General features: G+C 45.0%; 1 protein-coding gene across 1 annotated transcript in view; it reads left to right on the forward strand.

Annotated features, from left to right (window-relative positions):
• Positions 1-10649: 10649 nt before the first annotated feature.
• The window catches only part of LOC138246512 (uncharacterized), a 54692-nt gene continuing 52899 nt past the window's right edge, over positions 10650-12442 (forward strand). Inside the window, exon 1 of the mRNA XM_069201162.1 lies at positions 10650-11454. Coding sequence (XP_069057263.1) covers positions 10795-11454 — 660 coding nt within the window. The 5' untranslated portion in view covers positions 10650-10794. The remainder of the gene's footprint in view (positions 11455-12442) is intronic.

Below are 12442 nucleotides of genomic sequence, written 5' to 3' on the forward strand. Positions count from 1 at the left end.
GTCAGGATCACTTGGAAAGGGCCTTTCCAACGGGGTTCCAGACACGACTTCCTCACGTGCTTCTTTATCACGACCCAGTCACCTGCTTTCAGTGTGTGTCCTGGACCTTGGATCGGTGACAAGGTGGTTGCTTCCACCTGGTGAGAGAAAGAGCGAACCACGTCAGCCAGACCTTTGCAGTAGTTTAACACCATATCATCTGTAATATTCAAAAGCGCGTTTGCGGGAACTGCAGGAAGTCTCATGGCCCTGCCCATGAGAATTTCGTGCGGGGACAATCCAGTCTTTCTGTCAGGGGTGTTTCTCATTGACATTAACACCAAAGGCAATGCGTCAGGCCATTTCAAATTTGTCGATGCACATATTTTCGCCATTCTTGATTTCAGTGTACCATTCATCTGTTCCACCAGTCCTGAGGCTTCAGGGCGATAGCTACAATGCAGTTTTTGCTCAATGTTCAGCGCTGCGTAAAGTAACTTTATCACCTCGTTATTGAAGTGACTTCCTCTATCTGATTCTAAAGAGATCGGGAATCCGAAACGTGGTATCAACTCCCTCAACAATAGTTTTGCAACTGTAAGGCTGTCATTTCTACGTGTGGGGTATGCTTCAATCCAGTGACTAAAAATGCACACAATCACCAACACATACTTCAGACCTCCATGCACAGGCATCTCAATAAAGTCCATCTGCATTCTGCTGAACGGGCCACCCGCCCTGCCAATGTGGCTCACGTTCACAACCGTTCCCTTTCCTGGGTTCATCTGCTGACAAATGACACAACGATGGCAAACTGCTTCTGCAACTTGACGGAATCTGGGGTTAAACCAATCAGTTTTGAACAATCTTATCATGGCATCTCTCCCTAGGTGAGCCTGCCCATGATAGAACCGCGCTAGCTGCGATAAGAGACTATTTGGTAAAACAAATTTTCCTTCATTTGAAACCCATAACTCATCTGGTCTCCTAGTACATTGTGACTTAATCCAGGAAACTCTTTCATCCTCCCTGACGCTATTCTGTAATGCTTTTAGTTCATCCATTGTATCCACGACCTTCAAGGCAAATGCTTCAGCTGGTTCGAGTTCTGGTTCACTTATCAAATTCCATTCATCCCTGAGCAATATACAGTTCAAGGCACAAAATCTTGCGACTTGATCCGCATATGCATTTCCCAGGGAAACATAGTCCTGTCCTTTTGTATGAGCACTACACTTTACCACTGCAATTTCGGCTGGCATCTGAATGGCGTGTAACAATTCCCTTATTCTCTCCCTGTTTTTCACTGGGGACCCTGAAGAGGTCAGGAAACCTCTCTGTGACCATAGTTGCCCAAAGTCGTGCACAATTCCAAACCTGTACTGGCTGTCAGTGTAAATGGTAACCTTCATCAATGTAGACAGTTGGCATGCTCTTGTAAGGGCTACAAGCTCTGCTACTTGTGCGGAATAGACTCCTTGAAGCCAGGACGCTTCCAAGACACCTGTTACAGTACATACAGCATATCCTGCTTTCAAAATTCCCAACCCATCTCTTAGACATGAACCATCAACAAAAATAATATGGTCATTTTCATCAAGCTTAGTATCCCTAATATCAGGTCGGGGCTTTGTGCAAAATTCAGTCACCTGAAGGCAGTCGTGCTCGACGTCTTCAGCGTTCTCAATTTCAGCATTTTCACCGGGAAGCAAGGTTGCTGGATTCAACGTAGTGCACCTTTTCAGCTGCACATTCGGTGAGCCTAGAATTATTGTTTCATACCTTGTGAGTCTTGCTCCAGTCATGTGTTGCGTTCGGGAGCGGGTCAAAAGTATCTCAACTGAGTGAGGGACCATGACTGTTAATGGGTGTCCCATCACTATTCCTTCACTCTGAGTGAGGCTGATACCAACTGCTGCTACGGCGCGCAAACACCCTGGCAGTGCTGCTGCGACCGGATCCAAAGTAGCTGAAAAATACGCTACTGGTCTGTTTATGCCACCATGGGCTTGGGTCAAGACAGACAAAGAACATGCATCACGTTCATGACAAAACAATGTGAAAGGCTTTGTGTAATCAGGCATACCTAAAGCTGGAGCCCTGCACATGCATTCTTTCAATTCAATGAAAGCATCCATCTCATCTCCTTTCAGCTCAATTTCATCCAAGGCATCCTTCTGGGTCAGTTTCAGTAAAGGCTTTGCTAGAGTTGAAAAGTTGGGAATCCACTGGCGACAGTAGCTCACCATCCCCAAAAACTTCCTCACCTCCCTCCTCGTCTTTGGTGGACTCATTTGAAGTACACTTGTTATTCTTTCCTTCATTATTCTCCGTGACCCTTTCTCTATTTGATGACCCAAGTATTTTACTTTCTTCTGACAGAACTGCAACTTTGAAGGAGACACCTTGTGTCCATTCCTTCCCAAATGGTTCAGTAGAGCAATGGTGTCGGCTGTGCAGCCACTTTCTGTCTTAGATGCAATCAGTAAGTCATCGATGTACTGTACTAGGGTTGACTCGAATGGCAATTCTAACGCTTCCAAGTCTTTCTTTAGAATCTGATTGAAAATTTACGGTGACTCCGAAAACCCTTGAGGAATTCGACACCAACTGTAAACTCTGTCTAAGAATTTGAAACAAAAGAGAAATTGGCTGTCCTCATGAAGAGGCACCGAAAAGAATGCTTGTGACAAGTCAATGACTGAGAACCACTCGGCCTCGCAAGGGACTTGAAACATTATCACAGCTGGATTCGGTACTACAGGGCAGCATTTAATTATGATGTCATTTATTTTCCTCAAGTCCTGCACGATTCGGACCTTTCCACTCGGCTTTATTAGTCCCATGATTGGTGAATTACATGGACTGCTTAACACTTCTTTCAGTACTCCCTGTTTTACAAACTCGTCAATGAGTTGGGCGACTTTCATGAGGGTGTCTTGTGCCATGTGGTATTGTGGGGTCTGGGGAAAGGTTACATTGGGTTTTACGGTCACTTTCACTGGTTCCACTCCTTTCACCAATCCCACCTCTTTTCCTGTCATATCCCACACTTCCTTTCCGACTGTTTCCCGTAATTCAGCTGGAATATCTTCTTCAGTTATCATCGGAAAAAGGTTAATCAGAGGATATTCTTCATCGACAGTTTCCATCTCATCCCCTTCTACACTGTCCTCTTCTTCCCCATCACTGCTCGTCTGAATTCTAATTCCATCGTTCGAACACATAATCGAACATCCCAATTTGCACAATAGGTCTCTCCCCAACAGTGCTATCGGGCTTGAGTCACATACCACAAAATTATGTGACCCTTGATAGTTACCAATTCTGACTTGTACTGGATCTGTGATTGGGTTCGTCAGGTGCCTGTTTGCTACACCCACTACTTGAACTGTTCTCCCTGAGAGTGGCAAATTTGGTACTTCAATGCTCCTAACAGTTGAACGTGTGGCTCCTGTGTCAACCAAGAATGAAACACGATGACCCATAACTCTTCCCTCCACATATGGACCCTTTTGATCAACTTCCAAGGATGCTGCAAGCACACAATTTCCCTCCTCATCTGAACTTTCACTCTCCCATACATTGTTTATTCCATTCTCACTGTGTAATGGGAACTGTTGTACGGTGCCATTTGTATTCATCACCTGACCCGAGACCTGTGGAGGAACCATCACTTGCTGCTGACTCACTGGTGCCAAAGGTATTTGCATTTGCTGATTAGGTACCATGGGAAACTGCTGTTGCATTGGCTGCATTTGCGTCATCTGCATACGGGGCATCTGCATCTGCTGCGGCTGCATGGGCTGTAATCCCTGCAGCTGATTTATGGTCTGAAAATTTGGGTTTGGACCTCTCATTTTCGGTCCCCTCATTGTCTGGAATGCATTGACATCATTGTTTTGCTGACCAACACCTGCACCTTCCTGCATCACCATCGGGCACTCGCGTTTCCAATGCCCGACAATTCCGCACACGTGACACGGCATCACCCTTTTCATTGCCTGCACACCATTCGGAATTGCAACAGTGTTCAAATCCGGACCATTACTCCCAAAGCCTCCTCTGCCTCTGCCTCTCGCCTGTGGCTGAAACACCATATTTCCCTGCGGCTGCGGTATCTGCTGTTGGAACCCTTGCAACCCTTGCAGACCTGTCTGAGCTGCTTTAAGTTGCATCACCATCACTTTCTCTTTCAACCTTTTCTGTTTCACTTCAATTTCGTCGCTACAGTATTTCGCATAATTCAACACCTCATCAATAGGTTTCGACTGCCAACAAATCAAATGCGTCTTTATCATCTGACTTATCTCTGGTCTCAGCCCTTCCACAAATCTAAACACAAAATGAAGCATGTCCTTCGCCTCTATTGTTTCCGTGCCACTGTAGTTCTTGAACGCCTTCAACAACCTCTCATAGTAACCATGAATCGACTCTTTAGCCTCTTGGGCAGTTCGATCAATCTTCTGCCAATCCACATTTTTCGCGGCAACCTTCGTCTTCAAATGCTCAATCACCTTATAGTACAAGCTCATTACCATAGGTGATGGTGCACCCGTATCCCTGTCCCTCTCTGGTTCACTTGTCGGCCAACCTACAGCCCTTTTGCAGTCTTCCCACAAATATGCCGGAACCACAATCTCAAAGAGGGTGTTCAGGTCTTCCCAAAGACATTTTGCAAGCTTCACAAACCTATCAGTCTGTTGATACCATTCAATCGGTTTCTCTCTCAGTTTGGGAAAATCATCCGTAAAAGACTGAATGTCGCTTCTGTGCCACGGTACATGTATTAATTTTCCCCCTGCTGTCTCCCTCATTGGTAACATGGTTATTGCATCACTACTCTGTGATCTTTTCCCGTTGTGCTCTGGGACACTGTCTTTCCTCTTTTCCTTTTTCTTTGCCCATCTGCTTTCCCATTTGTCTAAGCACCTCCACACTTGTGCACTCTGCAGCAATTCTCTAAGGTGCGTTTTCATGCCTGCTGACCTCATGTGTTCAAAGTCTGTGGTCCCGAAATCCAATCTATAGCTCCTGCTCAAGTGTTTTGTCTTGTCTATCTCAACCCCGTTTTTGTCAGCTATTTCTTGCAACCTTCTATGTACCTTGTTCACTTCTCTCGTAATCCTAGGACATAGATACCTCAGCTCTTCTTCCGAGTAGGACTCTAACCTATTCAAACCCATACCACCTTCCACCAATTCTTCTGCTTCCATGTTCAACCTGACCTTTTTCAGATAGTCTTCTCCCTTCCCACTGGCTGAGCTTTGTGTGGAATTCAGACTGTTGAACCACTGTGTCAGCTGTTGCGCATTCAACCCCATCAGTGTAGCATTCACATCGACTGCCATTGATGGTTGCGGCAACTTTTCAGTGTTCGATGATAGCGGTATCATCAGTGGGGGACTCGACCTCACCACTGTTGACTGAGCACATATGGGACTAAACTCCATCAAGGACCCAGATCCAGTTGGCAGAGCCGCTATCGGAGTTGTCTCTGGAGTGTTTTCTATGCACCTCCTTTCCGTCCCACTCTGCACCATTGATCCTTGACCGCTCATACCTGAGTTAGGCTGAATGTACAAAGGTACCGGTGGACCTACAGTAATGGGTAGGGATATCGCATCTGGGTTCTGTCCATTCCCCAGGTTCTGAGGCATGTTCATTCCCACACTATGGGTCATCATTGCCGGCATGCCCGTCTGACTCCCCGTCATCTGAGCATGTGCGGTTCCCCCCTGCATCTGCTTTTGAGGCATCAAAAACTGGGTTGATTCAGCTTGTGCCAATGTTGGGTTGCGACCATTCTGTACTCCCATTACAGTTGGATCTAGAATCATTCCCGTACTGTTGTCACTGCTGTAGTACCTTGGGACCTGCGGCTGATAATTTTCTGCTGTTTTCAATATAGGCACATCTGGATATATTCTCCTAACCTGCGGTATCTGCGGGGTGAACAGTAAACTCGGGTCCTTAGATCCCGATGGCGTTTCTGAACTCGGAGTTTCATTATTCTGTACCGGTGCCGGAGGGGCAGAACTGGTACTAGGACCTTGTCCACTCTCTGCATAAGGTGGTGGACGGTCGTTCAGCAATTGCATGATGAACTCCTCATCCTCTGACTCGTCTTCTCTCCTTAACTTTTCCTCATCCTCTCTATCTTTAGAACACCTCCTGTTTGTCTTACAGGTAGCTTTCTTGCCTGTCGCCTCTTCTTCCTTAGCAATTGCGGGAAACAATTTTATCCCCTGCAATATATCTGACCTCCACACCTTCTGTGCATTATCCCACATAGCGTCCGCTAGTGCCTTTTCTACCTTTCTTACCCTGGTCTCGAACTTCTTTTGCTGTTGCTGTCTAGCCATTAGTTCCCAAATCGCTAGAGCCTCAAACTGTGCTAGCCTTGGAGGTACCTTCATGTCGTACATCGCGAATCTCAGATTCTCTAGGATCCTTATATTGAATGTCCCATGGATCGGGAACGCTACGCTCCCATGTCTCTCTGTCAGCTTGTGCCATTGCTTTAGCCAAAGGCACGGAGCTACCCCCTTTTCCTCCATTACAATGTAAGCTGGTGTACCTTCGGGTGGCGTCTCCTCTCCTACGCTCGTTTTAATGTAAGACTCCCCCTTCATCGCACTCTTTAATGCTTTAAAAAATTTCATTTTCTCGTCTTTTATTTCACAAAGTTTGTAATCAATAAGTGACTTTAATTCCCGGAATACTCTTCGCTTGCCTTTCCCCTTCCAATCGAGCCCCACGGACTGTGTCCAATCCGTGCGCGGCCCTTCTTTGCAACCAACCTATCCCAGCGCGGCTCCTAGTGACGTCACACTCACACACACTGCGGCTGACAAAGCCTCGCGGCTTGTCCTCCTTCACTCCGCTCCTCTCGTAACAACTTCTGGCATGTATCGCGAGCAACCAAATAATAATAAAACAGATCTGTCGGTTTACTACAGGAAGGGTAACACAATCGCTTCAGGACCTTAGGGATTTTTCACTAGCCTCGGCAGTTATTCCATCTTTCTCGGTCCCCACTTTCGCAAGCAAATCCTGACCCGCAGACTCTGCTCTCAACTTGTCAATGATCTATTCTAGTGCACTTAGAATTTGTCAAAGCCCGAAGTCGAAGTTTTCTTTCACTCCCTTAACACACGTACCGACTCGTTGACCACGCCTGGTCAACCTACTAAACCGACCAGACCACAACATAAAACAAGTGTCTCAGACACTTTTCAACATACTCCGGAGTCTCTTGACCTCGCAGGGCCCGTCTCAACAACAACAACCACGTGGACCTTTTTCTGCACAAAGCGCCACATGCACATGAAGTTCGACGACTTCCCTACTCTCACACTCGGAGTCGCACCTCCGCTATTCTCTAAAATCCTCGCAACCTTTTCAAACAATCTGCGGCAATAAGCTGTGCAAGCGCAAAACCCTGACTTCACTCATACCGTCACTAGTACCGCCAACGCCGATTTCACACCTCCATTCTCTCCATTCGCAAGCTCCGAGATCCCGGGAAAGTCGCGGGGGACTTAGGGCATCATCATTCTCTCAATCTGTTTTACCCAAGAAAAATCTAATTCAACACCCTATACCTCTCGAGTGGGGTCCCAAAGGGCGTAACCGTCCTCTGCTACCATCTACTGATAGAGCGTTCCGTACTAATAAATTACCTGTCTTTGGACGCTCTTGGGTCGATGAACCTTTTGACCAAGTGGGGCTCTCTTCACCCGAGATTAGTCAATTTAATCTAATCAATAATCAATAACGAACATAAGCAATGCCCTGATCAACATAACACTTCACAATTAATCCAGAAAACATTTCGGCGAACCATGACCTTTCGGCCATGAATAACCACACCAGTTCATTCAAAGTTAATGAATTTATTTCCCTATATTAACAAAGCTAGCACGATATAAATGTGTCTCAACACCAAATGATATATGTAAATGAACATTAATAGCTGTCCATAATGGCGAAAAAGATGCAATCTATGCAGCATTTGAATAACAATGCATTCGATAATAGCAACGCAAACCACTAAAACTATAATCTGTAATGAGCTAATTGCATACATTAGTCAGCATAACAAGGTCTCAAATTGCATCGTGCAACAAATGAATCCTCATCTAACCTCAAATTAGCATCTGCATGTGGGACTTCATGCAAAAACAATTTAGCAACATTGATTTGGAAAACTCCTAACTAGGGCTCTTATCAAAATCAGCAGTTGGTTACCTAAAAAGAAACACAATGCAATTGTACATTTTCCTTTCATATTTACCAAATTCAATCAGCATTCAAGGAAGTCTTCGTCTCACAGGTACCGGTTTTCGATCAGCATGGGACGGGGCAAAGGGGCAGGGTGGACGGGGCAATTGCCTCACAGCGGCAAGATAAAAGGACAAAACGACTACTTTATGCAAAGGGCAGATCAAAGTTAAAGTCTCTAGGGCGAGAATTACTTAAAGTCTGTTTCTCTCGATTAGAGAAAGCATCAAAGTCTCATTCAAAATGGCGTCTAACATCAATTGGCATCGTAGAAGATGGCAAAATGACGAGGTCGGCAAGATGGGCCATAATGGCTGCAATGTCCTGCAAAATGGCGGGTAATGGCTGCTTTCTTCTTGTGCACCAGGTTTAAATAAACAACAGTTCAAATCCAGTAGGGTCTTCCATTGGAGGGTTCATAGGTTGGCTTCAAATTGTCCAATCAAAAACAACAATTTACAAGCTTCTACCTAGGCATACATTATCCTTGGAGTCGGGAACGTAAGTTTCAACATATTTTACCAATTAACTCACTTTCAGAGCTTCCATTGTCTGCACCTGCAGATTGACCTTGGAGCAAAGAAGAAGATGCCAGGCTGGTACGAAACCTTAAAGATAAGCATGTGAACCGATCTCACTGGAAAAGTACAGCTTCAAGCAGGAATACACGTTTTATTAGCACATTAGAAAAACACGAGCATCTAAACCGTGAGACAAGGCAACTAGGCCGAAGCCTCCACTAAAGTTATGCTAAGTTAAAACATTTCAAACAAGCAAATCATGGCACACGTTTACGGTTATGTCAGATTAGTACAATTCTAATACATCACGTTATATAAAGCACGCTTATAAATGTTGGCGAACTACTCTGAGGGCACATTTGTCCCCGTACAATCTTTATTAGTTCGGTTAAAGTCACACTTGATTATTGCGGCACTACGTTTATGCGCTAATAAATGTAAAACCTTCGTTTCTGCGTCATCACCTATGCCTCACTAACACAATCTTTTGCAGCAGGGCACCTGTGTCTGTCCATTGTTTGGAGATGAGGCTCCACATGTCCCTCCTGGATAGTGAGGCTGGGGTGGGGTTGAGGAACTTCACGTGGTGTCGGGATTGTGTGACACTGACTGCGGCATCATGCGGCACAAAAAAATATGTGGAATGTTTTATATTTTACTACATGTAGTATATAACTCCATAAATGGTTCAACGTGTTAATATTGTATTAAATATGACAGCTGCACTGGGTGCCTGCATGAAAAAAACACAGCAGATAAGAATACACCCATATATTTAATTAGGAATATTTTAAATGGCTGTGTGGCATACAATCTCGATAATCTAATAAAGTACAGCGAAAATAAAACATTTCCTACTTTAACGCAAAACCTGGGACATTCTTAGCAATGAGCTGCTTAACATACACTTCTTTAGTTGATTCAAACTAAGAACACAGTCAGATAATGATAATTTTTAAGATAATTTAACATACACATACCTTACAGAGATGACCTTCAATAGGGGAAGGCTCTCACCACCTTTTCTGAATGAAACATCAATTTCTTGATGACTGCAAACAGCCTTACAAATCTTAACCCACATTATAGAACAAAGACGCTCTTAATTCTGGGCCGAGAAAAGCCATCCTTAACCCCAGTCCCATGCGAACAGCCACATTTCCCGTAAAAAAACACCATCTGTTTTCTTTTCTTTCAGTTCCGCATGAAAACCTTTTTCACTGTTTTTGTTTCCACAAAGAGCATTCTTGTCGTATAATTCGTTTTTTTTTTTCATATTTCTTTGCAGTAACACATTTTTATTTTAGGTTATAAATATAAACATGTTAAATAGAATATGCCCATTGGGAAGGTTTCGTAGGAAAAATTATATGCATTTGCAGATGGCAATATTTCATCCGGGAGTTAAAACATTTTCCCTGTAAGCTATATGCCTTTATTCATATATTCACATACATTTTTATTAAAGCTTAGTAGTTACTTTATGGTGGTTTTGCAGCACACTTTTCTTGGTATCTTATATCAATAAAAGTCACTCACATCAAAGCCATTGTAAAGACAGCAGAAACAGACCTGTGGTGAATAGTCTGTGCCCCTGAGAGAACTGCAGACCCACAGAGCCTAGGGACCTTAGTCAGAACCTACTGCAATTAGACCAGAAAAAGGAACGGCCTCTCTCAAGTAAGGTGTTCAGAAGTGACTCATTACCAGGAACAGCAAACTGTAACTTCGGACATGAATACCAGTACTTACTCAAACTGAAGTTGTGCCTCCTTGGGGCGATGGCTTTACCAGAAACAGAAAGAATGTGAGAACCGCTCCTTAGGTGTGTATAAATATCTCGCAAACCCTTACCACACAGAACATTCTGGCAGCCTTCATCTCAGTCAGGAGAAACTGTCGGAGAGCCATCTACTGCAACAACCCCAGGGAAGCTAAACATTGACTTTTGTTGTCAGCAAACTCTTAACCATACCTATCCTCCACCAGGAAGCAGGGATCACCAACCATGACCTCTCCTCCCGCCTGGATGACCACGCAGATGCATGAAGACTCATCCAATGCAAACAACCCAGGAAAATCAACCAACAACTCTCTTCCTAGCTGTGAGAGTGGCTCCAGGCCAAATGCTGTTCCACCTGTGGACTACTCGGAGGCTGCAAACATCAGCAACTTGCTTCCTACCTACTCTCAGAAAGCTGACAGAATTCCGCGGGCAGTCATAAACTGCAACAATGATAATGTGGTAATGACGACCCGCCCAGTGGACCTACCTTGTACCTACCATGAAGGCGACAAACAATCACATTCCACTTGCAGTGGCGAGAATTCAGCGGCAAACACCCAATCATTAATCCCACCTCTTACCTCCTTTCAGCCTGCTGATAACAAGTCACCAGATTCCACAAGCAGCAGCAAGAATGGGAAGGAGGTGACTGCCCAGCCAACGAACCCTCCTCCCCCCTACCCTGAGCATGCTGGCATGAGTCTACCCCATGCAGTGCATTATCAGAAGAGGGGTGCGGTGGTGACCACCCAGCCAGCTATCACAACCACCATGAACACAATCAGGGAGACCGAAGAGAGAGATTACCTGGTGTTCTCAATATTCAACCTGCTGTTCTGCTGCCTGATACTTGGATTCGTAGCTCTTTTCGCCTCCATCCAGGTGCTGTTTAAATACTTGTTGTTGGGTTATGTGTTTTTTGTAAGAGAAGCATGTGGTCTCAAGTCTAGTATTTCATTTTGTGGTTCTTGATGATAATTGAAGTGTATTGGTACAGTTGTGGCACAGTAGAGGAGGATGCAGGGCATGCTTTGGGTTCAATATTTTGCCTCTTTGTTAATATCCCAGTATTAGAACAATTGTGGTGGGTGCATCTTGAGATCCAGCTGTTATCCCAGCTTTATGAGAAGTGCCACATCCCAGGATAACAAGCCGGCTGTGAAGTTCAGCGATGGTGCTCTGAGGAGAGCCAGTGCTGACAAACCACAGTGCTCTGCTTCTCTGCGGTAAGCTGCATGAACACAACTGTTGGGGTGTCACTGGTGTGAAGTGTTGCAGCTTATGACTGAGGCCCCCACAGAAGCATTGTATATTGCAATGGTGTAGAGCACTGACAGTCTGGCTTGGGCCGTCATTACTGGAACAGCACGCAAGTTTGCCAGTAAGACTTGCAGTACATGCTTGGGCGATCCACTGCTGGACTAGTAGGACACGAGTACTCATGTAGCCTAGGGTTAAGCGGCCCCATTTGAAGCATTAAAATTAGACCCATCAGTTGGTATTTAAAAACTGAAATAAATGAGGTGCAGCACATCCATTAACACCAGGGCCCTGTTGTCACAGCACCTGCTACACTACTGTAAATTACAGATCTCTAGGTTTCTCATTCTACTCGTCTTTCCTTCTTATCCCCTTATCTCTGCCCTGCTCTTCTCACATTGCCTTGATCCATTAAATGCTCTCCTCTCTATCCCCTTCCTCAGTCTCTCTCTTCCCCTCTTCTGTCGCTCACCCATCCTCTTCTTCCACTCTTCTCTCTTTATTTTTGGTTTCTTTCTCTTCTGTTCCCTTGTCCACTTTGCTCATCCTAATCTCCTTTCTCTTTCTTGCTCATCCTTAGATCCTTCCCCCATTCTGTCACGTTTTCCCC

Source organism: Pleurodeles waltl, chromosome 7 (assembly GCF_031143425.1).
Source record: "Pleurodeles waltl isolate 20211129_DDA chromosome 7, aPleWal1.hap1.20221129, whole genome shotgun sequence".
NCBI classification, from domain to species: domain Eukaryota; kingdom Metazoa; phylum Chordata; class Amphibia; order Caudata; family Salamandridae; genus Pleurodeles; species Pleurodeles waltl.